A 25,624-nucleotide genomic window follows, 5' to 3' on the forward strand; every position below is an offset into this window, starting at 1 on the left:
AACTGTTACTAGTAGTAGTAGTGACAAGCCAAAGTTTGGTAAAACGAATTAATTACGGGATGTTTTTTCTGGGGTAGTTAGCAAATTTCAAAAGACTGACCAAATTATTGAAAATAAATCTGTTATAGGCTGATTGTTATATAATTATTAATATTAGTCGTGTGCACCCATAAAAAGCTGTTTACTTCATACAATTAACATAATACAGATCTGTCCCCGGAGACTACGTGGGGAGGAGGGTTATTCAGCACCAAAAGAGGGCGCTATCAGAAGTAGTTTGTGTAGCAGTTTCGCCGTGTAGTGGGGGAGAATCTTCTGCCATTGGCTCAAAAATCAACACGTCATTACGACTGCAGAAAAAGACTATGCGCTCGATTTGGCAATGATAATATATTTTGATAAAGTGCAATGACATCATAGATACCTAAACAGTCACTGCTGTCATGCTTGCAATATAATCTGAGTTCGTATCTCTGTAGATATCTCCATGATCTCATCTCTATGTGAAATGAGGGAGGTAAAAGGTCAAAATACACGTCGGTTTCGACGTCAGATGTTCATTCAGGTCGATCACCCCTGGGAACGAGGTTGATCAAGCTACAAAGACATGTTCCGTCCCAACTTTAGAACTGTCCCAATTGTAGTTGGGACCAGTTCCAACTTGAGTGTTACAGTTGGGACGGCACAACCACAGATGGATCCAGATAATCTGTAACCAACTAGTCTTGATGGAAAACTTTCTCGTGGTGATTGTCACAATTTTTCCAACGTAGAGGACGCTACCACTGGCAGACCGCTCTCACGCACGACGACCGCTCCACGTGCAAGGGCGGTTCATGAGTGATAGCGTCCTCCACGCTGAAACATTTTGACAAGTCAATACGAGACAAGACTAGTTAGTTACAGGTCTCTGGAGCCCAACTGTACCACTCAAGGTTGGACCAGCCCAACTACAGTTGGGACAATTCTGAAGTTGGGACTATTTTTGGTACAACAACCGGTAGGAGGAAGAAGGAAAAGCTCTTTGAAAACAATCAATAATGAGTAAACGTAAGCCGCACATGATGGGATACTATTTTCAGTAGGAAATTGGTCAGGACACGGAACGGATTATGTGGTCGGAGTTTTTGTAAAATTGTACCGCCAGTACGTTTTCAAAATGACGATGTTGTTGTCTTTGCTCACATTGTTGAGTCTGCACTTTGCTTCTGTCATCACGGTGACATCATCCCTTGCACAAGGACCCCTTGAAGGAGGAGGCCTACCATCGCAACGAAGCACAGAGAATATTGTGCCATCTCCAGTTGAGGATCAAGTACACGATGGAAAGATTCTTCGATATGACTTCTCATTTAACGATGTTGGAGCGGTAAGATAATCAGTGAACATTATTATTATTTATTCGACCAATACAAGGTACAACAAACATTGAAACAAGTTACACTTACAGAACATTAACGTGAAAAAAAATAATTATAAAAAAGCAAGAAGTAAGGAAAATAAATACAGAATTAAATAAAGGAATTAGTAAGGTTAAATTAAATTTTATGAACCATTTTATATAGCTAGACATATTTTGTGTTTAGTCTAAAGGTAACATTTTTCACTAAAATTATAGATTATTTAAAATATCAACCAGCAAGGCTACGATTTGTCCCATCTTTGCAGGAGAATGAAGATGATGTATACTTTCATGAAATCAAAATATTATGTCATTGCGTATTGTAAACAAAAAGTTACGCGGCAGGAAAGGTGCCTGCAGGAATATTTGTAACTCGCAGATTTGGGGTATCGGAGGATATAAAATATAAACAGTGATAATTGAATCACCAAGGCGATGTTTAATTTTTAATAGTAATAATAATATTGATATGAGGGTTAAAACAAAAAAATTCCAAATATATTAGAAAGTGATATATAAGGCACATGGCTTCTTTAAACCTCTGTATTTTTTTCCCCAGAATGCTCAGTAGAATGTTCAGTCACATGATTTGATCATCGTGATTTGTGAATCGAAATAGTGTTTGATGAAACTTTTTTGGTGGGAATTTTTTTGTTGTATATGGCCCCAACATTATTACATATTTTTTTAACTTGTAGAAATGCCTAAAATACTTTTTGCGTTGTACAAGTGCAACTAACCAGTCAGTGGAGCCTTCCGTGTTTCTACGTTTTGGTCAAGGGAGTCGGGAGACTCTTTGCTTGGCAGGTCAAACCACAAACATTTGATCTAGGGACTGTTTACATTGCGCACACAAAGAGGTAAAAGATTTGCCTCGATTTAAGGGACACCTTGAAAACAGGACGTCCTTCAATAATAATTGTTTTAATGTTTACAATTTTTTCTAGAGGTTCCTTCCGCTATAGTGGTGGAGACGATAGCAGAACGAACCCTTACTACATGGTACAACAGTTTTTTTAATTATAAACTTTTAATTAAATAATTTTTCATTCCAGAAACCAACTTGTTCGTTTGTACATGCACAGTACCTTTAATTTGTCACTTAATTTGTACATGTTTCAATCCAACAGTCAAAGGGTATTCGTGTGACTGCCAGTAGCAAGCAAGCAACTTTGAATTATCCTGTGCTTTTTGTCGTCAGACAGCAAAAGAGTGTGCTTTCCTGGTCTGTGCCATATGTCATACAGTCCACGTAAGTACAGACATTACAGTAGAAGAAAAACGTAACATTAGCAGGCCTGGGGTAGATTTCACAAAGAGTTAGGACTAGTCCTAACTTAGGGACTAGTCCTAGGATATACAAAACGCGCAGCTAGTCCTTTAAGTTAGGAGGAGATAAGACTAGTCTTAACTCTTTGTGAAATCAACCCCACATACTTCACGGAGGCAATGAAGGCGATTGCCTTGGTGCCCTTGAAATGCTCCAGTACAAATTTACAATTTCCTCATATAATAGGGTGCCCTTTACCAAGGAGAAAATGCCTCGGGGCACTTGCCCTTTCAAAAACGAAGAACACAGGCCTGCATTTAAAGGAACACATTGCCTTGGATCGGTCGAGTTGGTCTTTGAAAAGCGTTTGTAACCGTTTTTTATAAAATGCATATGGGTAGAAAGATGTTGTAAAAGTAGAATACAATGATCCACACAAACATGCCTCGAAATTGCGTGGTTATCCTTTTACGTCGTCGACTAACACGTCGGCCATTTATGGGGGTCAAAAATTTGACTCCCATAAATGGCCGACCATGTTAGTTCGCACAGTAGAAGGAAAACCACGCAATTTCGAGGCAAACTTGTGTGGATCATTGTATTCTACTTTTAAAACATCTTTCCAACCATATGCATTTTATAAAAAACGGTTACAAATGCTTTTGTTTTGACCAACTCGTCCGATCCAAGGCAACGTGTTCCTTTAAGGGCAATCAGAGATACTATAGTAAATAACTGTTTTACACTTTTAGTAACAATTCAAGTAAGATTTCAAGTAAAAATTCACTCTGCATGGCGTTTTCAACCGAAAGTAAAAACACTCCTGATCTATGATACTATATGCATTGATCCCTTTGACGTCACCAGTGGCTAGAAAAAACATGGTCAGCGTTTGAAACACACACATTTATAAACAAACTCACCCAAACCCCCATTTACATTGAAAACAACACATGAATCTTACATTTAAATAAAAAATTTAAACACAGTATAGTAATGTTTCTGTCGGAATCCATGGCAGATTTTCCCTTCACAGTGATCCGCTGGCCATATGCCAGTATACAATTGTTGCACGCTGTGATGGGATCCTGGCGTTTTGTACACCCGAGGGGGCAAATGGCACCCGAGGCGAAGCCGAGGGTGCCATTTGCCAACCGAGGTACCTTGGTTACATTGTTATTCCTCAGATTCTCAAAGTTCTGTTGTCATCTTCAAACATTATTACGACGGAGTAATGCATAGTTTAATCATGGTTTAAGAAGCAGTCGACCAGTTCAAATAAGAAACAATTCTTCACCTGTTCCCTCGAACCTGCGTGTGTTTCGTACACATCACTGGAAATCGACCAACGGTGGGAACGATCAAGGTGATGCACACCGGTTAACGTCACTTTCCATGTTACCCGACGCGCTGTGCATTACGCGTAGTGCGCATCCTTTGCCATGGTACATCTGTTTTTGTTGCACACCACGTGATTGGTTCTCGACCAATCAAACTTCACAATTTGTTACCGCGGTATAACAATTTAACAGGTTAACAAGCCAAACGACCAGTCAGAATTCTCACCGCCAAGTGGTCTGACTGGCTGGTTAATATTTTATTTTATTGGACGTGTAGCTAATGTTTGGTGTTTTATGTTTTGTCAAAAGGTACACCTACCAGGAGGTTAGTCACACGTTGTGTCCAGAGAACGGTTTCACCAGCAGCCCAACGCAGAATGTTACCGTTGAAGTAGCAACATCGTCAACTAAGAGTGTGGACTTCTTTCTCTTAGTAGAAAGCATTGACAAATTCAATCTCAGGTACATAACAAGAATATATAAGAACAAGAATAAGAATAATATCTACTGGGCAACCTTGGTAGTCTAGTTGGTAAGACACTGCCCTAGAATTCCAAGGGTCCTGGGTTCGAATCCCACCCGAGTAACATGCCTGATATTTTTATACAGGACTCGGGAAAGTACTGAGTATACAGTGCTAACACACATCGGTGTATGGGTAAAAACCCCAAAAAACAAAATGAATAAGAATATAAGAGTTAGTGAATAACAGTGTTCGGACCCGGTCCTCACTGCGTGGTAACAACGGGGTTGGTGGCTGGCGCTGTTAACGGATCGAGCCGGAGCCGGAGGCGAGGTCCGTTAACAGCGCCAGCCACCACCAAGTCGCACTGGTCATTCAGGCTTACTCATTCAGGCTTACTCAAAATAATAATCATAATAAAAATAATAATATAAGATTTGAGGCATTGCATGGTGAGGTATCAATATATATTTGGTTTGCGGTAACACCATGTGTGTATCTACTTGCCAGGTAGAGTTTGTTCTTAGAGAACTGTCTTGCTTTATTCTACTACTGCGGAGTAGATGTTCGGGGGTTTGGGAGACTTCTCAGTTCTGAAAAGAACTGTCCTGCTATTCTTGAATTGGTATCAACGTTTCGACTACCTTGCTCTAGTCATCGTCAGGAGACTCCTGACGATGTAGTCTCCTGACGATGACTAGAGCAAGCTAGTCGAAACGTTGAGACCAATTCAAGAACTGACTCCGCGGTAGTGCAGTTAATCACGATCCGATAAGCTAAAGTAGTAGTCCCAGCCTATTTTCTATACCATCCGCCCGCCCTGGTAATAGTTAAAAAGCAGGACAGTTCTTTTCAGAACTGAGAAGTCTCCCGCACCCCCAAACAATCTACTCCGCAGTAGTAGAATAAAGAAAGACAGTTCTCTAAAGAACAAAACTCTACCTGGCAAGTAGATACACACATGGTGTTACCGCAAACCAAATAAAAGTAATAATAATATGCAGTTCTTATGTAGCACTTTATCTACTACTCCTTATTGGCATCACAAAGGGCTCAGTGGTTTCCCTAGAAGGTATGTGGAGTGTTTTTTTATGAGACCTATTACTTTTACATAGCACTGTGACTGGTTTACAATGTTCCTCGGTGCAATAACCTATCCTTCTGAAAGTTTGTATTTTATACTCGGCGCCTTGAGTACCTTGTTTGGTAGATACGTGCGCTATTTAAGACTTTGATACTACTACTACAATATGCAGCCAATATGCCAGCCATTTCATTTAGGATGATGTCAACTTGCAGTATATGCAGGTATCCAAGGTTTTATTACGATGTAGATTTAAAATAGTTGATGAGCATGTTTTTTTTATTCTTCTTTTTACTTTCTCAGGACAAATGAACCCAAGACTTTCACGGTTAGCCCATCCAAACCAGAGGTAAAATTACAAGTTTATTAATTAATCATTCGTTATTAGTGATGGTGAAGTGTATCCTTGTTTTCTAGTATTCAAGAAACACATAAACGTGGTCAAGTTTCTTTAATAAGGCAGCTAAACTTACAACAACAACAACAACAACAACAACAACAACAACAACAACAACAACAACAACAACAACAACAACAAAACATGCTTCTTAAATGCAACTGGGCCCAATTTCATGGCTCTGCTTACCGTAAGCACAGAATCTGCGCTTACGGAAGCAGGGAATTCTGTGCTTACGGCAAGCGTATTTCAAGGGTTATCGGTGAATTTTGGCTTCTGCGCGTGCATACTCCACCATTACTAGGCAAGTGCAGATATTCTGCGCTTGCATGTAGAAGCGGGGACTTGTGATCGTAAGCGCAGAATTCGGCGGTAAGCACAGCCATGAAATTGGGCCCAGGTGAGGCTTTATTCCTCCCATGTATATAATGTTGGGAATACTTAATGGACACTTGTATGACTTTATATGTTTTGTTTTTAGATGGAATATTTTTTTTTTTGGGGGGGGGGGGGAATTTGTTGTAATCGAACGTATGCAGGCTTCAATTTTATTTCAAAGAATTAAATAAGTGGAGAGTATTGGTAAGGTAAATGCACTGTGATCAGTATTATATTTAGGTACTGTTTTTGAAACCTAAATAGTTGTACTTTGAAAATGCGTTTAATTTGGTTGCACAAGCAATTGGTTGGGGAATGTGTTTAATTCGGGAACATACGTGCATATTGTGGTTGGGTGGTATAACACACAGGGTGTGGAATAAGCCCAACACTCCTGCATTTTTACATCAATAGACCGATCCATTAGGCTCCGCCCTCGGGGCACGTGTGAGCAAGAACACGAGCGCCTCTCCAATGCCATTCTGCACAACTCTGCCGCGCACGCCAAGCATACGCGCAGGCATGTCGGACCTTAATTTGTCTTACTTTTGGTTGCGATATGGGTAATGGGGCGGGGCTTAATGGATCGGTCTATTATTCTATGATTCAGTCAGTTGCTAATTGTAATTATGTTGTAATTATATTGGAGACTGTTGTGCCCTAATAGAGGACCTCAACCACTCAACTACATCGCCGTGATCGGTAGAGATACAATGGCTGAAATCATGAACCTTCCAAACTTGATGAGGGATAAACACCTCTAGCATGACGTTGTGCATGGAATCTCGATTGCGACCGCTAAATGATGATGATGATTGTAATTATAACCCAATGTTTTTGTTTTGTACAGTACTATACGTATAGTTTCTCTAAAGGTGTTGAGTCTATGATCGTCAAAGCTACATCGTCCTCAGATATTTGCACAGTGGTATCAGTTCAACCTGCACAGGTAATCAATTCTAAAAACTTTGACAAAACTTTGTCGGACCTATATAAGCTAAAGTTGTAGTTCCAGCCAATTTTCTATACCTTCCCCCAGAAAAAATGCCCCACACAGTATCCTGGCGATGACTAGAGCAAGCTAGCCGAAACATTGAGACCAATTTAAGAACTCACTCCGCGGTAGTGAAGTGAATAACTGTCCCCAGCCAATTTTCTATACCTTCCGCCCAGGTAGTAGTAAACAAGTAGGATAGTTCTCTTTAGAACTGAAAAGTCTCTTGAACAATCAGATAAATCTACTCCACAGTTGTGGAATATAGAGAGACAGTTCTCTAAATGACAAACTTTACCTGGAAAGTAGATACACACATGGTGTTACCGCAAACCAAATATATACATTGATACCTCACCATGCAATGCCTTTAATCATAAATAACCCAGACTCATCAATAAGTCTTATAGGGGAAGTTGATTGGCCATAACAAATAGTGGTAAATAGATAGTAGTTCCTGCTTCTTTGTATGGACGATGTGACCTGTGACATCACATGTTTCCAAAAGAGCCACAGAGCCTGGACTGCCTGCAGGCACGATTTGTACACAACCCTATGGAAGAAAACATAAAATCTTATATTTTATGGAGATTGCACTGTCTAATTCTTATCAACTTTTATGATGAAAAGGGGCACATCTCAAAACGTGTCCCGCTTTTACTTTTATAATTCTTGGATTTATGTGGAAATTATGACACAAAATGTCAACTTTCCCATATGATCTGTGCAGTATTGTGCCTGCCAGAATACTTGAAGAATGCACAAGGTCACGCTTATTGTAAAAAAACGTCTGTATCTACAGAGTGAAAAGCAACACACAGAACAACTGTACCAAGTTCATACCTAAAAGCCGGTTTATAGTCGGTCGCACGGATGATCATAAAAAAACACAGTTCATATGCCTCAGCGATGACTATTAACTGTGTTTTTTAGGATCGAGCGTCAAGGTTTCCATCGCGTGACCAACTATAAACCAGCCTTTGCAGGCAGGGCTGTACACTAACAGGAAGTTGCTGGTACAATAGCTTGCTTGTAGGCCTATACATTTTTTATTGCTTGGGTCATTGTTATTTTTGCAGGCAGAGTAATCTTTCTGATTTAGTAGGCCTACTTGATTTGAATGAGTCCAATTCAAGGACTGACTCAGCTGTAGTGCAGTTAATTACGATCATATAAGCTATAAAGTATTGTAACACCCCTTACAAATACTCTGCCTGCCCTTTTCATTGGTTTAGAGCGTGTCACATGATATGTCTTAGTTTGCCGAGTGATAGTGCATCGTTTGCCGTGTGATTGCAAATAATAATAAAAAATTAACCCTGAAGAAACTGCATCAAACTAATAATGAAGTACTGTGATTTATTAAATTTGTAGCATTGTTCAAAATATTATTGGTTAATTGTATGTCTTTATGTGTTTTAAACAGTGCCCAGTTTATGACCAGCATGGCAATGTGGAATTTGTGGGCCAATATCAAACCATCACAAAGCAGGCAGCTATCACAGTACAGGTAATAATGTGCATAATGTTTCAACCTGCGGATAAATTAAAAGACACTAGACACTATTGGTAATTGTCAAAGACCAGTCTTCTCACTTGGTGTATCTCAACGTATGCATAAAATAACAAACCTGTGAAAATTTGAGCTCAGTTGGTCGTCGAGGTTGCAAGATGATAATGGAAGAAGAAAAAAAACACTGTTGTCACACAAAGTTGTGTGCTTTCAGATGCTTGATTTCGAGACCTCAAAAATCTAATTCTGAGGTCTTGAAATCAAATTCGTGGAAAATTACTTCTTTCTCGAAAACTACATTGCTTCAGAGGGAGCCGTTTCTCACAATGTTTTATACCATCAACCTCTCCCCATCACTTGTCACACAAGTAAGGTTTTATGCTAATCATTATTTTGAGTAATTACCAATAGTGTCCACTGCCTTAAAATAATTGTTCTTCTCTAACCCCATACCATGTGTGGCTTTTAACCGTGTTTGGGCCTGAGCAAAAACAAATTTAAAGAAAAAGTTGTTATTTATTAATATTTGCTTGTTCTTTATATTTTTGTACAGAGGAGTTACTACCCTGATGGCAATTTTTTTGTGGTTGTCGTCGTTCAGCCTACAGATAACGACTGTTCTGGACACGCTGTACCTTATGTCCCAATAATAAATAGTAAGTTTGATATAATCTCTCTACTGTAAAGACACTGGACACCTTTGGTAATTACTCAAAATAATTGCTAGCATAAAAACTTACTTGGTAACGAGCAATGAAGAGCTGTTGATAGTATAAGACATTGTGAGAAACGGCTCCCTCTGAAGTAGCGTAGTTTTTGAGAAAGAAATAATTTCTCACTAAAATATTTGAATTGAATTCGATACCTCAGCTGAGGTCTCGAATTCAAGCATCGTGAAAGCACACAACTTTGGCAACAAGGTTTTTTTTCCTTCCATAATTATCTTGCAACTTCGACAAACAAATGAGCTCAAATTTTCACACGTATGTTATTTTATGCATAATGTTGATTCACACCAAATGAGAAGACTGGTCTTTGACAATTACCAAATGTGTCCAGTGCCTTTAAATGGTTTGTAGCCAAACTGGACTCAATCTCTGGTAGCAAAGTAATAATAATAATAAACTACAGCATTTATAAGGCGCACTTTACTGAAAAGGAGAAACATTCAAAGGCGCCGGTCAAGTTTTGTCAAGATGTTGGAAAGCAAGCAAGAATAAGTGTGTTTTGAGTTTCTGCTGGAAGAGAGTGATGTTGTGTATTTGTCTGAGGTAATCCGGAAGTGAGTTCCAGAGTCTTGGTGCTATGTTGGAGTAAGCCCTGTCCCCATAACTGACCAGTCGAGTTCGAGGAACATGGAGCGTATTTCTGATAGATCTTAGACCTGGTCTAGTTGTACGGGGTGTCAAGAGATCGTGTATGTAGGGTGGAGCTGAACCATGTAGTGCTTTGAATGTGAGTATGATGATTTTGAAGTGAGGGTGAGTCCCAATCATGACTTATAAACTTACATGCAGGGTTAATTTTTCAGAAATTATATCCCTCTTTGTACGTAGCAAATGAATTCGGCCACTCTGGGAATTCTTGAGTTGCAGATCGGAACTAATATTTAGCATACATGTATTGTTAACAAGTAGGATTTGAAACTGTGCATTGTGGGAATATATAATATGGAAAGGTTTTGCGGTAACACCATGTAATGACTATCTCTAAATGAGATGGGGTGGTTCTGAAAAGAACTGTTGGTTTCAACTTGACGTTTCGATCAGTATGCTCTGATCGTCTTTTGGAGATTGCACAGAGACCACTATATACTTGTATAGAAAGGTTTTGCGGTAACACCATGTAATGACTATCTCTAAATGAGTTGGGGTGGTTCTGAAAAGAACCGTTGGTTTCAACTTGACGTTTCGATCAGTATGCTCTGATCGTCTTCTGGAGATCGCACGGAGTACACTATATATAGAAGGGTTTGCGGTAACACCATGTTATGACTATCTCTCAATGAGTTGGGGTGGTTCTGAAAAGAACCGTTGGTTTTAACTCAACGTTTTGATCAGTATCCTATGGTCTGATCGTCTTCTGGAGAATTCTCCAGAAGACGATCAGAGCATACTGATCCCAACTCATTTAGAGATAGTCATTACATGGTGTTACCACAAACCTTTCTCATATTGTTAATAAGTTAAAAAATTTAGTGATTGTATAATTTAAATAGACAGATAAATTTAATCTCACTCCCCGTTGATGTTGAACAGTGACCTCAAGAAGTCTGACGGAGAAGAACACAAATCGGAGTAAAACCATTACCATCACAGTCACTGAAACACTTCCATGTAAGTAAGATCTGTTTGTAGTAGGGCCCTGATTGGCTTAGTGTAGTTTAAAGGCACTGGACACAACTAGTAATTACTCAAAATAATTATTAGCATAAAACCTTACTTGGTAACTAGTAATAGGGAGAGGTTGATAGTATAAAACATTGTGAAAAACGGCTCCCTCTGAAGTGACGTAGTTTTCAAGAAAGAAGTAATTTTCCACGAATTTGATTTCGAGACCTCAAGTTTAGAATTTGAGGTCTCGAAATGAAGCATCTGAAAGCACACAACTTCGTGTTACAGTGGTGTTTTTCCTTTCATTATTATCTCGCAACTTCAATGACCAATTGAGCTCAAGTTTTCACATGTTGGTTATTTTAAGCATATGTTGAGATGCACCAAGAGAGAAGACTGGTCTTTGACAATTACCAATAGTGTCCACTGCCTTTAAACGCACTGGACACAATTCGTAATTACTCAAAATAACTGTTAGCGAAACAACTTACTTGGTAACGAGGAAGGGAGAGTTGTTGATAGTATAAAACATTGTGAGCAACGGCTTCCTCTCAAGTAGGTTTTTAGGAAAAGGTAATTTCTCACTCAAATATTCAGGCCTGAAGCCTTAGGCATTTGAAAGCACACAAACTGGTGCAACAAGGGTGTTTTTCCTTTCACTATTCTCTTGCAACTTCAATGACTAATCTGTCGTTGACAATTACCAAAGGTGTCTAGTGCCTTTACAGCATTTACTGTTTGCCTTTTAGAGTCTAGTGAAATCCCACTTAATAATAATAATAACAATAATAATAAGACTTGTAATGTGCACATAACCACACTGCTGGGTGTTCAAGGCGCAGAAAAGCTTATCATGGTAGGTTGTGAGAAATCGTGGGCGATTTTGAGAGATATTCAAATTTGCAATATAAATATTGTTCTATTTTGAGTGTGGTGATTTGTTTAAGTTTTTAGATATATGTAACTGACCGAGTTTGTGTTTGTTATCTTTTCTAGCAACGGAATACTGGAGGCCTATTTTAGCAACAATTGGTGTGCTCCTCACTTTCTATGTTGTCACTGGTATCATAATGTGTGTGTTCCATAAGTAAGTAACAGAACAGGGCCCAGTTTTATAGAGCTACTTAAGCACAAAATTTTGCTTAAAAGCAAAAAAAAGCCTTGCTTAGTAAAATCAGATTACTAGCCAAGACTCCACTCAATTGTTATGCTAAGTGAACAACAGCTAAAGACCAGTCACAATCAATGTATATGGCATAACATTTTGGCCAGTAACATGTGTAAAATAAGCGAGCTGTTTCCGTGCTTAAGTAAATTTTTTGCTTAAGCAGCTCTATGAAATTGGCCCCAGGGTTTAGGGTAACCAGCGAAAAACTTACAATTACAATTATTAACATCAAAAAATCATTTATTATGATGTGTACACCAGATTGGTTTTGGGTTCCCCCAAAAGCCTGTTGGCTTTTAACCACATTGTCAAACACATGCTAGGTCATTATGGATAAAACAAAGGAAATGTTGTCTAAGCAATAACTCAAGAATTGGGTTTATCTCAGCAGACATTTGTGATTTTAGACACACCATTCCTGTTTTAAAGACACTGGACACTATTGGTAATTGTCAAAGACCAGTGTTCTCACTTGGTGTATCTCAACATATGCATAAAATAACAAACCTGTGAACATTTGAACTTAATTGGTCGTTGAAGTTGCGAGAAATTAATGGAAGAAAAAACAACCTTGTCACATGAAGTTGTGTGCTTTCAGATCTTGGCACCTGATTTACACAATCTTTTGACAGCCAGAAAAATGTAGATTGTATAAGGAAATAAAAGCGACGAGTTCTTAAACTGCAGTTTAAAACCGGCAGGATCGTGGCCGTGCGTTCGGCTCGGGCCTTTATCACCTGGCCACGACCCTGCAAAGTTTTAAACGGCAGTTTAAGAACGAGTCACTACTCTTTTATTCCCATTCATAAATGCCTTTATGGTTCAAATTTGTAATAAAGTAAGAAACTCTGTCAAACTTATCCGTTTTCCAATGCCTTGAGCTCTTTCCATGTGTTACATTTTTATGCATATCAACTATTTAAACGCCCCCAATAGCGAGACTGTCTGAGGTATTTATGAATAACAATTAATTTATTTCTGAAGCAGGTCAGATAGTGGAAGTGATGGAAGATTAGAAGAACAAGGTATGTTGCTTTTGCTTATATCTATGAATAATCATTTACAGTCTGCCTGCTCCAACCTCACCAATAGACCTTTATCATGGTGCAGCCATCTTGAATTTCTCCCATCGATATCAATGTTACCAAACCGAGGCTGGGAGAACAAAATAGTCGGGTTCCTAATTCTAGATGATTATTGGCATGCATTTATTGTTATTTGATTTGATCAGATTATAACCAAGATGGAGTCAGCATGATAAAGGTCTATTGCTGCTTATCTTTCATGTGCCTTTATTAGGAACTGGTATCTTATTTGTCTTGGGTCTTTCTGCATCTCCGCCCCCCCCCCCAAAAAAAAAAAAAAAAACCCACAAAAAAACATTCAACTGCTACACTAAGCTCTTATGAACAAAGGCAGCACAAATACAAATTTATTCTGTGCGCAAATTCAATGTGTATATTGAAATTAGGATGAATTATGAGGTGATTTCACTTGTGTTTTTCCAAGTTCTGTCGTTGGTTTGACCATCGAGGCACTCGGGTCTGTGTAATGACACTTTACCATTGGTGCTTTTGATTGTCGGCCCCGCGGTGATCATTCGGGTGAGCCCTTGACAACAGCTAAATCAAACAATCACTCACCCTCCCGTGGTGACATCATGCACCTTGGGCCAGCACCAAAGAGACCCATTCCACAAAAAGGTCATTTGGGGCTGACCCGGGTGAGCCCCTGGAATGTCGTCAAAGCTCGAACGCACCGAGAGCAGATCGGGGTCGACCCGGGGAAGCTAATTGCACGCACCACTTGGTTTTCGTTTAGGTAATGTTTACCTTGATAGTAACACCCATAAAACATAAAATAACCTGCATCAACTTTTCATCAAGCTGCATTTACTTTTTCCATCCAAAGTTAATTGAAAAGCCAGTTTGTTTGGAAAGATGAATTAAATTGTGTATGTTCACTTTATTCAATACGTAATGAAGAAATGGGCCAATCCAAACCAAAAAATTCAAGTAAGTCAATTTCTTTCTCTAGAAATGAGTTAATATTGTTGAATTATCACAAAGCATAACAAAATGTACAACTAAACATGTACCAAACATGTGCACTGTTGATCCATGTTTTCTGATGGTTAAAACCGAGTGAAGTTTGATCACGTTTGTTCATGTTTGTTCTCAGTGGTATTGCTCCTGTATTTCATTGAAAGGTCAGAGGTTAATTTGTTATTTTCAAAACAAGTCTTCTTGCAATAATACAATAAGTCGGGGACTGCTTCTGGTTCAACTTCAGTAATGACTTCAATAGGGAGCAGCCATTATTATTGGCTTGAGAAAATGGCAGTGTTGCAGTTAAGACATGTACATAGAGCATATCGAAAATACTTGGTACGTGCGCGTTATGGGTGCAATGAGGTGCATGCTGGTCTAGCTAGTGGTCAAGTTTGATCGCTAGCTAGACCAGCATGCATCGTCCTCATTCATCAGTTTGCACTTGCGCAATGGGTATTTGCAAAAAGGTCTATATGTATGTATGTCTAAAGGCTGAGTCACACTGCAGCGATAACGATCACGACGCAAAGAGAACACATTCTATTGGTTGAATTCTGCGTGGAGCAATTCAACCAATTCATTCATTCATTCATTATTGGTTTATTATTTAAAAACAAATTCCCATGGCGACCGGAGGTAGAATTACTGGAAAATATACAGAGATTAAAAATAAGAAAAAAAACACTATTACACATTTAAGAAATAATTGACTAAGGAGAGACAAATATTTACAACGTATAAAACAAACTGTTCTAAAAGTTGCGAGAACAAAAAAACCTGGATAAAAAATATTGCTGGCACAGTCAAAAGGCGCATAAAAAGCTGCATTCTATTGCAATTCAGTTGTTAAAAAGGCGTTCTCTTTACATAGATATCGTTTTTTTGTTATCGCTGCAGTGTGACTCTGCCTTTATCAATAGACCAATATCTAGATTGTGAGAAGGCATTTTTTGTTTGCACTAACATTTTATCATGTTTATCCCACTTACCTATGCATTGGTTTTAATTGTGGAAATTCAGCTTAAATTGTTTAACAATTACACAAGATATAAACACTTTTTCAGCAAAATTGTTCCAGCAATGACTATCACTCAATTTGGTTCAGCGTGACTCTCGAACGCCTGTCTGAATAGGGTGTAACTCTTGCAAAGAACTATGTTTTGTTCATGTTGGACGTTAGTTGACCTGGGCCCAATTTCATGGCTCTGCTTACCGCCGAGTTCTGCGCTTACCGTCACCATTCTCCGCTTACTTGCGAGAGCCAAATTTCTGCGCTAGCTGTATCGGCATAGAATGCCTAGTACTGTGGAGTACACACGCTCAGAAGCCAAAATTCCTCGCTAACCCTTGAAATAACGCTTGCCGTAAGCACAGACTTCCCTGCTTTCACGAGCTCCGATTCTTTGCTTACGGTAAGCAGAGCCATGAAATTGATTGGGCCCTCATTGCTGAAAACAATTTTAAAACATCTTTCAATTGTTTTTTTAGATTGGACACCTGAGCACCTCAAATAACTCACAGCACTGACTGTTGTAATACTTGTGACTCTTTGTAGTAAGCTTAATGACTTCAATCTTTGATTAACCCCAGAACATTTCTCCAAGATTTTAGATGTTAGATTATATTTGAGAATTGTGTGATTGATATTTTCATTTTGTAATTGTTGCTTGATATTGAGGTGTTATTTGGTTTTTTGTTTTGGTGTGGTTTGGTTGCTTTGCTTTGTTGTGAATCTTCATGGATTGCCAATTCTGACTGCTCTCCTATTGCAGTCCCTATACTTCCTGTAGGTATGTAAAAAACACTATGTGGTGTCATTTCTCTCTTGCATTTTACCTTGCATAGCTGTAGTTATCAATTACTGGATTGAAAATAGGAAAATATCACTCTAAAAATAATCATTTAATCAGTCTAAATCATATAAAAAAAAACATTCAGATTGCTGGGTTTATGCCACATCATAATAGCCCCAAATGTTTAAAGGCAGTGGACACTATTGGTAATTGTCAAAGACTAGCCTTCACATTTTGCTGTATCTCAACATATGCATAAAATAACAAACCTGTGAAAATTTGAGCTCAATCGGTCAGCGAGATAATAATGAAAGAAAAAACACCCTTGTCGCACAAAGTTGTGTGCGTTTCAGATGCTTGATTTTGAGACCTCAAGTTCTAAATTTGAGGTCTCGAAATCAAATTCGTGGAAAGTTACTTCTTTCTCGAAAACTATGGCACTTCAGAGAGCCGTTTTTCACAATGTTTTATACCATCAACCTCTCCCTATTACTCGTCATCGAGTAAGGTTTTATGCCAATAATTATTTTGAGTAATTACCAATAGTGTCCACTGCCTTTAATAAACCCTTCCCATGAAATATGCTAATTAAATTCACAGACCCCATTGATTGGCTAACGCCATAGAAATTGTCATATCAAAGTCTTATATAGCGCACGTATATACCAACAAGGTACTCCAGGCTATTAGTATATACATTTTTACAGAAATATAGGTTATTTAAGTTATGAATTCTGAGGCCCAATTACACACAATCGCGTCTCAGCATGCCCCCATCTGCCGCATACAAAATAGCTGTTAAGCGCAGAATACCTTAATAGCTGTGTAAGCGTAGAATATGTGGAACACGAACGCGCACAAGCAGGAGTTCCCTGCTAACCCGTGAAATACGCTCAATGCACAGAATTCCCTGCTTCCGCAAGCGTCGATTCTTTGCTTGCGGTAAGCAGAGCCATTGTCTCATTAATAATTCACAGCCGTTTGGAAAAATGCGCTGTCTGGGCAAAGAGATTTTTCATTTCTTGCAGGTTACATGTATTTTGTAACAGTGGCTTTGATTTAAGCTATCCGTCAAATTAGTTCCAGTCAGCGAAGTTTCACCCAGGGTATCTAGTGAAGCTTTTTTTAAATTTTGTTGAGCCAGTCGTGCATGAAAGCTTTCAATGGTTGAAGCAAATATGTTGCTGCTTGTAAATTAAGAGTATAACATCATTGTGTATTGGAACAATAAACTCATTCTTATTCTTTAGGTTTCAACAAAAACCAATCAATGAAAATGTTGCAAAATTTCTTTTTGTGCACAATTTTGTTTTGCTTATTTTGAGAAGCATTTAAAACAGACAAATTATGATAAACTTAGTGAGCTTTCAGATTGATGTAGTTTTGGCCCTTACTAATCGTGTCCTTGTTCTTCTTAGTTAACAAATTAAAGAAAATGTTCTTTGGTAATAGCACTGTGATTTGAGTGAAGACTTTTAACCTAAACCATAATAGAAAAAAATCAAATAAATATACAAAATTACAGCACCCATCCTCCTAAGAATTTTGTTGTACCAAACTTGCTATTGATCCATTTCACCTGACGTCATCAGATGGTGGGCAATTTCACTGTACGTTTTTATATATAACTCTATGATGTGCGTTATGCAGTGAAAGTGCACGTTTTAGGCGACGCGGCGTTAATACACGTAAACCTAACTTGCCCACCAACATGGTGAGCGCGGATCAGTCGTCGCGTGTGACGCGCGTGCAAGGGGTCAATAGAAATGAATATGTTCTTAATGTTGGTATATTTGTCTGTGTGCATTCCCTAATTCTTACAAACTATGGATGTTTCTAAACCAACCATGAAATATGTTGGCGTACTTAGGTTATAATTTTGTGTGTTCACAGATGACGATGGCTGCAATAATGTGCCTTTTGCGGCTTCAACAGACGCATCAACAAATTATGGGACAGCTGCAGGTAAATAAGCAATTGCTTTTGAATTCCATTGAGTGATTTTAAAAAAAAAAAATTTTAACATTCATTATTTGTATGATAGTCACCAATTCAAATTCAATTGAATTCAATTTAAAATTGGTTTATTTTATAAAAAATAAAAAGTCACAGAATAAGAGAATTTGGTTTACAATAACATTACATTAAGATCATCTACATGTATACATGTATGAAAAAGTTCCTTATTTCCCAGTATGTAACATAGTTTCTATACCGTTTTTCCCCTTTAAGTTTTGCCTACTTTGTTACTGTCATTTTCTCCAGTACATTGTAGTTTGTTCGTCTTTCTGTCTGTCTGTCTGTCTGTCTGTCATGTCTCTGTATTGTCCTAAGCACGTACATTTAGATTATGTATTTTGTTATGTCAAGGCAAGCCGCTACAAGCTACCTGGCTTACTTTGCGCTTTGCCTCCACGCTGTTTACTCTAATTTATTCTTTTGTTGTATCTTATTTATACATGTATGCAGTACAAGGTATTTCTGTATTATTTTGTGGAAATGTGTTTGTGGAAGTAAATGTGAATTGAATTGAACTTACCAAATTGGTTGTGGTAATGTTGTTGGTTTATTTATTTATTTTTGATTGACAGGTAAGGCAGATCAAGCGGGGTCAAGTGAAGCACACCGCAGAATGCAACAACCACCGGAGAACGGATATGATTCTGATGAAGATGATATTGATATGCTAGATGACATTCATGAAGAAAAAGAAATCTATAGGACTAAGGTATAGCCAACACCCACTGGTGCAGCCATCTTGAATTTCTCCCATTGATATCAATGTTACCAAACCGAGGCTTGAAGAACAAAATAGTCTGGATATGATTCTGATGAAGATGATATTGATATGCTAGATGACATTCATGAAGAAAAAGAAATCTATAGGACTAAGGTATAGCCAACACCCACTGGTGCAGCCATCTTGAATTTCTCCCATTGATATCAATGTTACCAAACCGAGGCTTGAAGAACAAAATAGTCTGGATATGATTCTGATGAAGATGATATTGATATGCTAGATGACATTCATGAAGAAAAAGAAATCTATAGGACTAAGGTATAGCCAACACCCACTGGTGCAACCATCTTGAATTTCTCCCATTGATATCAATGTTACCAAACCGAGCTTGAAGAACAAAATAGTCTGGATATGATTCTGATGAAGATGATATTGATATGCTAGATGACATTCATGAAGAAAAAGAAATCTATAGGACTAAGGTATAGCCAACACCTACTGGTGCAGCCATCTTGAATTTCTCCCATTGATATCAATGTTACCAAACCGAGGCTTGAAGAACAAAATAGTCTGGATATGATTCTGATGAAGATGATATTGATATGCTAGATGACATTCATGAAGAAAAAGAAATATATAGGACTAAGGTATAGCCAACACCCACTGGTGCAGCCATCTTGAATTTCTCCCATTGATATCAATGTTACCAAACCGAGGCTTGAAGAACAAAATAGTCTGGTTCCTCTTTGCAAAATGATTATTAGCTATGTCACGCTATGCTACACATTGTCCTGTTTTGTTAATAAATTAGACAGTGAAGACTTGTTACACTGATATTCCCTTATCAATAAATAGTACTAATAATAGTGGCCATTTATAATGCGCCATGTCTGTCTAGAAGACACTCCTGCTGCTAATTAACACATAAAAATGATGCTACAACAATTTCGTATATTAATACCAGTATTACTTTTTTTTTTTTTTAATAATATTTCAGATGGGAGTTTGTGTTGCTGATCTATCCCGCAAGAAAGTAAAGACCCTAGATCGTAAATACAAGCTTTATTACTGGAACCTTGTTACGATTGCCGTGTTCTATGCTCTTCCAGTTGTGCAACTTGTCATAACGTATCAAGCGGTAAGTCCTTTATCTCATCCCACTGTAAAATAAAAATTGTTTTAGTAATTATTTAGCCCTTTGGTGCACAGATTAATTGTTAAATAAATATATACAAATATTCTCAATTTTGTTCAATACGCCCCCTGATGAACATAACATCAAGCGAAAGCTCAACAACGCTCTAAACAACCGAAAGAGGGCCGTATATATAGATAATAAGTTATGCCCCTTTATCAAAGTCCAATTTGACATGTTTTTGGTGGTCGCTAGCGACCGCCTTGTGCACCAAAGAGTTAAATGAAGCATTGATGACAATAAATTAGTTTTTCAGAATCATTTACATTGTACGTGACGTACATGTACGTGGCGTGTCATGGCCGAGCGGTTAAGAGCACCACACTAACGCTTTGGTGTTTCTGATCAGCAGTCATGACACCTGTGTCCGTAAGCAAGACACTTAACCATGATGCTTTGTACATCAGATGGGATGTAAAACCAGTTGTCTAGTGTGTTATGTAATGCAGGTAAAAGAACCCGGTGCACTTAGCGAAAATGAGAAGGGGTTCGTCCCGGTGCTCCTGGTTTGATTGGCAGCACACAGCACCTTGTAAACCATTACATGGTGCTATGTAAAAAGGAGTAGGTGTCCTAATTCAAATGTAGTCCCACATACATTGCAGGAAATTACTGTATGTTGAAGCGTCCCTGAGTGATGGATATGAGCGCTATATAAGAAGCAACTATTACTTGTTTTGTATTTGGTGTTCCTAAACGGCGTTAAAGGATTCAGGTACTTTTTCAAAATGTCCACAGATTTACATTAAACTTACACAGTTTGAAGACAACGATAGTAGAAAGCTTTCCTTTAAATATTACTTACTGAGGTGCTGTAGCTTTTGAGAAGTTAGTATAACAAGTCACCAAATAAATTTCGTCTGAGTGAGACGAAAATTATTTTAGCATGTCAAAACGTATTAATCAGTTATGATATTATACCATAATATACCATAACTGGTTAATATGTTTGTACATGGTACATGCTAAAACTGAGACAAAAATTATTCTTGTGACTTTGTTTTACTCATTTCTCAAAAACTACAGCACCTCAGCTAGTAATATTGTGAGGTAAGCTTTCTACCATCATTATCTTCAAACTGTGTAAGTGTAATGTAAATCTGTGGATATTGTGTTTTGTGTTACAAAAAAGTACATACATGTAGACCCTCTAACAGCTTGGCCACAAAAATGTACAAATTTGGATTCACGTGCAGATGCAAATGAATTCACCGGTTATGGTATTATACCATAACTGGTTAATACCGTTTTGCTAAATAATTTTCGTCTCTATGAGACAAAATTAGGTTTGTGACTTGTTATACTCATTTCTAAAAAAAAACTATAGCACCTCAGCAAGTAATATTGTAAGGGAAGCTTTCTACTATTATTATCTTCAAACCGTGTACATTGTAGTTTTTTAATGTAATTGTGTGGAGATTGTGTTTTGTGTCTTACAAAAAGTACCCAGACGTTAAGACTCATTGTATTCACATTAAATGTACTAATTCTGCCTTATTTCAGGTGTTGAATAAGTCTGGTGATGAAGACCTCTGTTACTATAACTTCCTGTGTGCCATGCCTGGTGGATTACTAAGGTAAGGGCAGTACTGTCTTAAAGGCAGTGGACACTATTGGTAATTGTCAAAGACTAGCCTTCACAGTTGGTGTATCTCAACATATGCATAAAATAACGAACCTGTGAAAATTTGAGCTCAATCGGTCATCAAAGTTGCGAGATAATAATGAAAGAAGAAAACATCCTTGTCACACGAAGTTGTGTGCGTTTAGATGGTTGATTTCGAGACCTCAAGTTCTAAACTTGAGGTCTCGAAATCAAATTCGTGGAAATTACTTCTTTCTCCAAAACTATGGCACTTCAGAGGGAGCTGTTTCTCACAATGTTTTATACCACCAACCTCTCCCAATTACTTGTCACCACGAAAGGTTTTATGCTAATAATTATTTTGAGTAATTACCAATAGTGTCCACTGCCTTTAAAGGTGCTGGACACTATTGGTAATTACTCAAAATAATTATTCGCATAAAACTGACTTGGTAACGACCAATAGAGAGCTGTTGATAATATAAAACATTGTGAGAAACGACTTCCTCTGAAGTAAGGCCAAAGAAAACATAATACCAGGTGATCATTCCCACCCGCGTCCTTTTTATTTTTACTATTTGTTATTTTTCACTTTGTAAAAAAAAAATTTGAAAAAAAATCCATCTTTTTTAAAAGGACCGACCTAGGAGCTTTTATAGGATCTAACGTGATGCTCTCAGACGTGTAACTGTCTGTTTCATAAAACAGTATTAGTGAATGTCTACCAGCAAATCTTTTTAGTGTTATCCGACACTGTTAACCATGAAATTGTTATTACTAAATTAGAGAATATTGGTGTTCCCTTGACTTGCTAAATTTTAACTCCCTAAGACCCAACACAATTAGTGTGAAGCTTTTAGCCAAAATGCCTGTTTTTCAACATTGGTAATGATATGTTGATAATGACTGATTTCAAGGAAAATTGAAATCAATTATCTATCTACTTTTGTTCATTTGCAGTGCCTTCAACAATGTGTTTAGTAACATTGGTTATGTAATGTTGGGATTCCTATATCTATTGATCGTGTGGAGGAAACATCATCTACACAAGAAGGCAGTGGCAGCAGACTACCACCATGCCAAGGTACCAGTCATTCAGTTATTGTTTATTAAGGGAATAAATGGGTAGGGATGAGTTCTTAATCTGTCGTTTAAAACCAGCAGGTTTGTGGCCGAGCGATAAAGGCTACCAGTCATTCATTTATTGCTTTTTAGGTTTTTCTTGATGAGTAGATATTTGATGGGTAGACACCATAGAGGGCGCACTGGTGATGCTTCTTGCACAAACGCGACGGGACCGCAATGAGACACGCACGCCATTCTGCACACACGTTGAACGCGAAGTACACGTTGGAGTTTGTGTTTATTGAACGCTGATGTGATGCTGTTTTTCAACTAACAAAATGGCTGCACAAACACAGGCTGTGAGATGTCTGTTTTGGCAACTAAGAAAATGGCCATCTGCACGCATGCTGGGTCGTGTATATAGGCCAGTGCTCTCTAGTTTTTATATATAACTCTATGGTAGACACGTAGAAAGCTAACTGCTTGTCCAGTGTGTGGTACAGGGATGCTCGTGTTGAACACTAAATAATAATAATAATAAGACTTGTAATGCGCACATATCCACCCTGCTGGGTGTTCAAGGCGCAGTTAAACCAAAAAACAAAACAAAAACAAAACACAACACAAAGAAAAAACAGACACAACAAAATTAGTCACTGAAAACCTGTGACATAAGATAAGTTTTGAGAAGAGACTTGAATTTTGCAGTACAAAGACAAGATCAAAGATTAAGTGGTAGAGAGTTCCAGATGCGTGGCGCGGCTGAAGAAAAAGACCTGTCACCCCATGAGTGTCGAGACTTTTGGGTTCAATGAGGAGAAGCATAGAACTTGATCGAAGATTCCTTGATGGAGTGTAAACTTGAAGCAGTTCAGAAATATAGTGGGGAGCCTTGCCATTAAGAGCTTTGTGGCAATGAGCATTAGCTTGAAGATGATTCGTTGAGAGATAGGGAGCCAGTGTAGTTGTTTCAGAATGGGGGTCATAGAACACTGTTAAAGGCACTGTAATTACTCAAAATACATATTAGCATAAAACCTTACTTGAACTAGCAACAGAGAGCTGTTGATAGTATAAAACATTGTGAGAAACGGCTCCCTCTGAAGTAACATAGTTTTGAGAAAGAGGTACCTTGCACCCGTTTCAGACAGGCGCTCCAGAGTCTCGCCTAACCAAATTCTGAATTAAGCTTGTGACAAGTTCGTCGTCTTGAACAGTTGGGAGCGACTGGACAGGCTGGAAGTCAAAAGAGCAACTCTGGAGCGCTTTGGTTTTAGAAGTGATCTTTTCCATGAGCCAAGCCAATGTAAACATTATGTCAAGTTCGCCTGTCTGAAACCAAAATTTATTTTGGTCGACCTACGATCGCTTTTAAATCTATTTGGTTTGGCGGTCTGAAGGAGACCTTAAAGGCTGTTTTCGAATTGATAGCAACAGCTAGGGCTACGGCTAGATTTCTGCGTTGTCATTTGTTGAGGTACATGTGAAAAAAATCCTTAGTAACACCCTTGGCAACAGTCGTAGCTGTATCTGTAGCCGCCAGTTTGATACGACCAATCATTTGTTTATTAAATGGTGTTTGAAGCTTTGCATGGTGTGACGAATAAGAGTGACTGCAAATATGAAAAGTAGACTTGCAAGTAAAACCATGAGTAAAGTTTCTTTTGAAGTAGTGGTGGCTCTGAAATGAGCCAGTTTGGTCTCGACGTTTCGAACAGTCCTGCAGACGAGCAAAACATACTGTTCGAAACGTCAAGATCAAACCGGATCTTTTCAGAGCCAACACTCACCCTAAGAGATTTACACATGGTTGTACCTGCAAGTTTACTATTCATATTTGTATTTATAGTTAATCTCATTTATTTATTGCTTATTAGGTGTTTAGACATAAGCGGAACACTGTTGATGTTCAAGTTTTCGCAGGTGTTCTGGCATCAGTCGAACTTCTACTGTTCTTTGTTTGGCTTTTTAGCGTTTTTGTTCTTCTTCCTTGAAACTGAATATCTACATTTAAAGGCAGTGGACACTATTGGTAATTACTCAAAATAATTATTACCATAAAACCTTACTTGGTAACGAGTACTGGGGAGAGGTTGATAGTATTAACCGTTGTGAGAAACGGCTCCCTCTGAAGTTGTGTAGTTATCAAGAAAGAAGTAATTTTCAACGAATTTGATTTTGAGACCTCAGGTTTAGAATTTGAGGTCTCAAAATCAAGCATCTGATAGCGCACAACTTCCTTTGACAAGGGTGTTTTTTCTATCATTATTATCTCGCAACTTCAATGACCGAATGAGCTCAAATTTTCAAAGGTTTGTTATTTCATGCATATGTTGAGATACAGCAAGTGAGAAGACTGGTCTTTGACAATTACCAATAGTGTCCAGTGTCTTTAACTTAATCAATCAAACAAGATGAAGAAAAAGTAAGTTTTTATGCTAACAATTATTTTGAGTAATTACCAATAGTGTCCAGTACCTTTAATAAGTTTAATTGCATCATCAGAGATAAACTTAGTGGAAGCTACCTTTTCATATCTTCCTTACTCCCCCGTCGAAATGTAATTGGCTATTAGTGGCAGTAAGGTCAGAAAAGGTCACAAACTTCACAAATAGAGTTGGCATTACATAAAAATACTTGTCTCAAAATAACATGCTATCTTTTCAACTGTTGTCTTGGACTAGAAGAAATTGTGAAATTCTCTAAAATTGAGGGATCAAGAGCAAATCATTCAAGCTTTAAACATAACATGAGTTTAAACCACAATTCCTTAAAGGCAGTGGACACTATTGGTAATTACTCAAATTACTTGTAAAATAAAACCTCACTTGGTAACAAGCTATGGAGAGCTGT

General features: G+C 38.1%; 1 protein-coding gene across 6 annotated transcripts in view; it reads left to right on the forward strand.

Moving 5' to 3' along the window:
* The first annotated feature begins 984 nt into the window (after nt 1-984).
* The window catches only part of LOC139951325 (SID1 transmembrane family member 1-like), a 54,268-nt gene continuing 29,628 nt past the window's right edge, over nt 985-25,624 (forward strand). The window contains exons 1-16 of one of the 6 annotated variants that reach the window (XM_071950169.1): nt 985-1,369; nt 2,533-2,654; nt 4,322-4,474; nt 5,863-5,908; nt 7,185-7,283; nt 8,755-8,838; nt 9,395-9,497; nt 11,100-11,177; nt 12,171-12,261; nt 13,327-13,367; nt 14,328-14,357; nt 18,080-18,151; nt 18,778-18,914; nt 19,924-20,064; nt 21,625-21,698; nt 22,667-22,790. In XM_071950169.1, coding sequence (XP_071806270.1) covers nt 1,160-1,369; nt 2,533-2,654; nt 4,322-4,474; nt 5,863-5,908; nt 7,185-7,283; nt 8,755-8,838; nt 9,395-9,497; nt 11,100-11,177; nt 12,171-12,261; nt 13,327-13,367; nt 14,328-14,357; nt 18,080-18,151; nt 18,778-18,914; nt 19,924-20,064; nt 21,625-21,698; nt 22,667-22,790 — 1,605 coding nt within the window. In that variant the 5' untranslated portion in view covers nt 985-1,159. Of the gene's footprint in view, nt 1,370-2,532; nt 2,655-4,321; nt 4,475-5,862; nt 5,909-7,184; nt 7,284-8,754; nt 8,839-9,394; nt 9,498-11,099; nt 11,178-12,170; nt 12,262-13,326; nt 13,368-14,327; nt 14,358-16,165; nt 16,184-18,079; nt 18,152-18,777; nt 18,915-19,923; nt 20,065-21,624; nt 21,699-22,666; nt 22,791-25,624 lie in introns of all 6 variants that reach the window. The other 5 variants (XM_071950172.1, XM_071950170.1, XM_071950173.1 and 2 more) reach the window with 5 other exon arrangements.

The sequence above is a fragment of the Asterias amurensis genome, chromosome 19, assembly GCF_032118995.1.
Source record: "Asterias amurensis chromosome 19, ASM3211899v1".
NCBI lineage: Eukaryota > Metazoa > Echinodermata > Asteroidea > Forcipulatida > Asteriidae > Asterias > Asterias amurensis.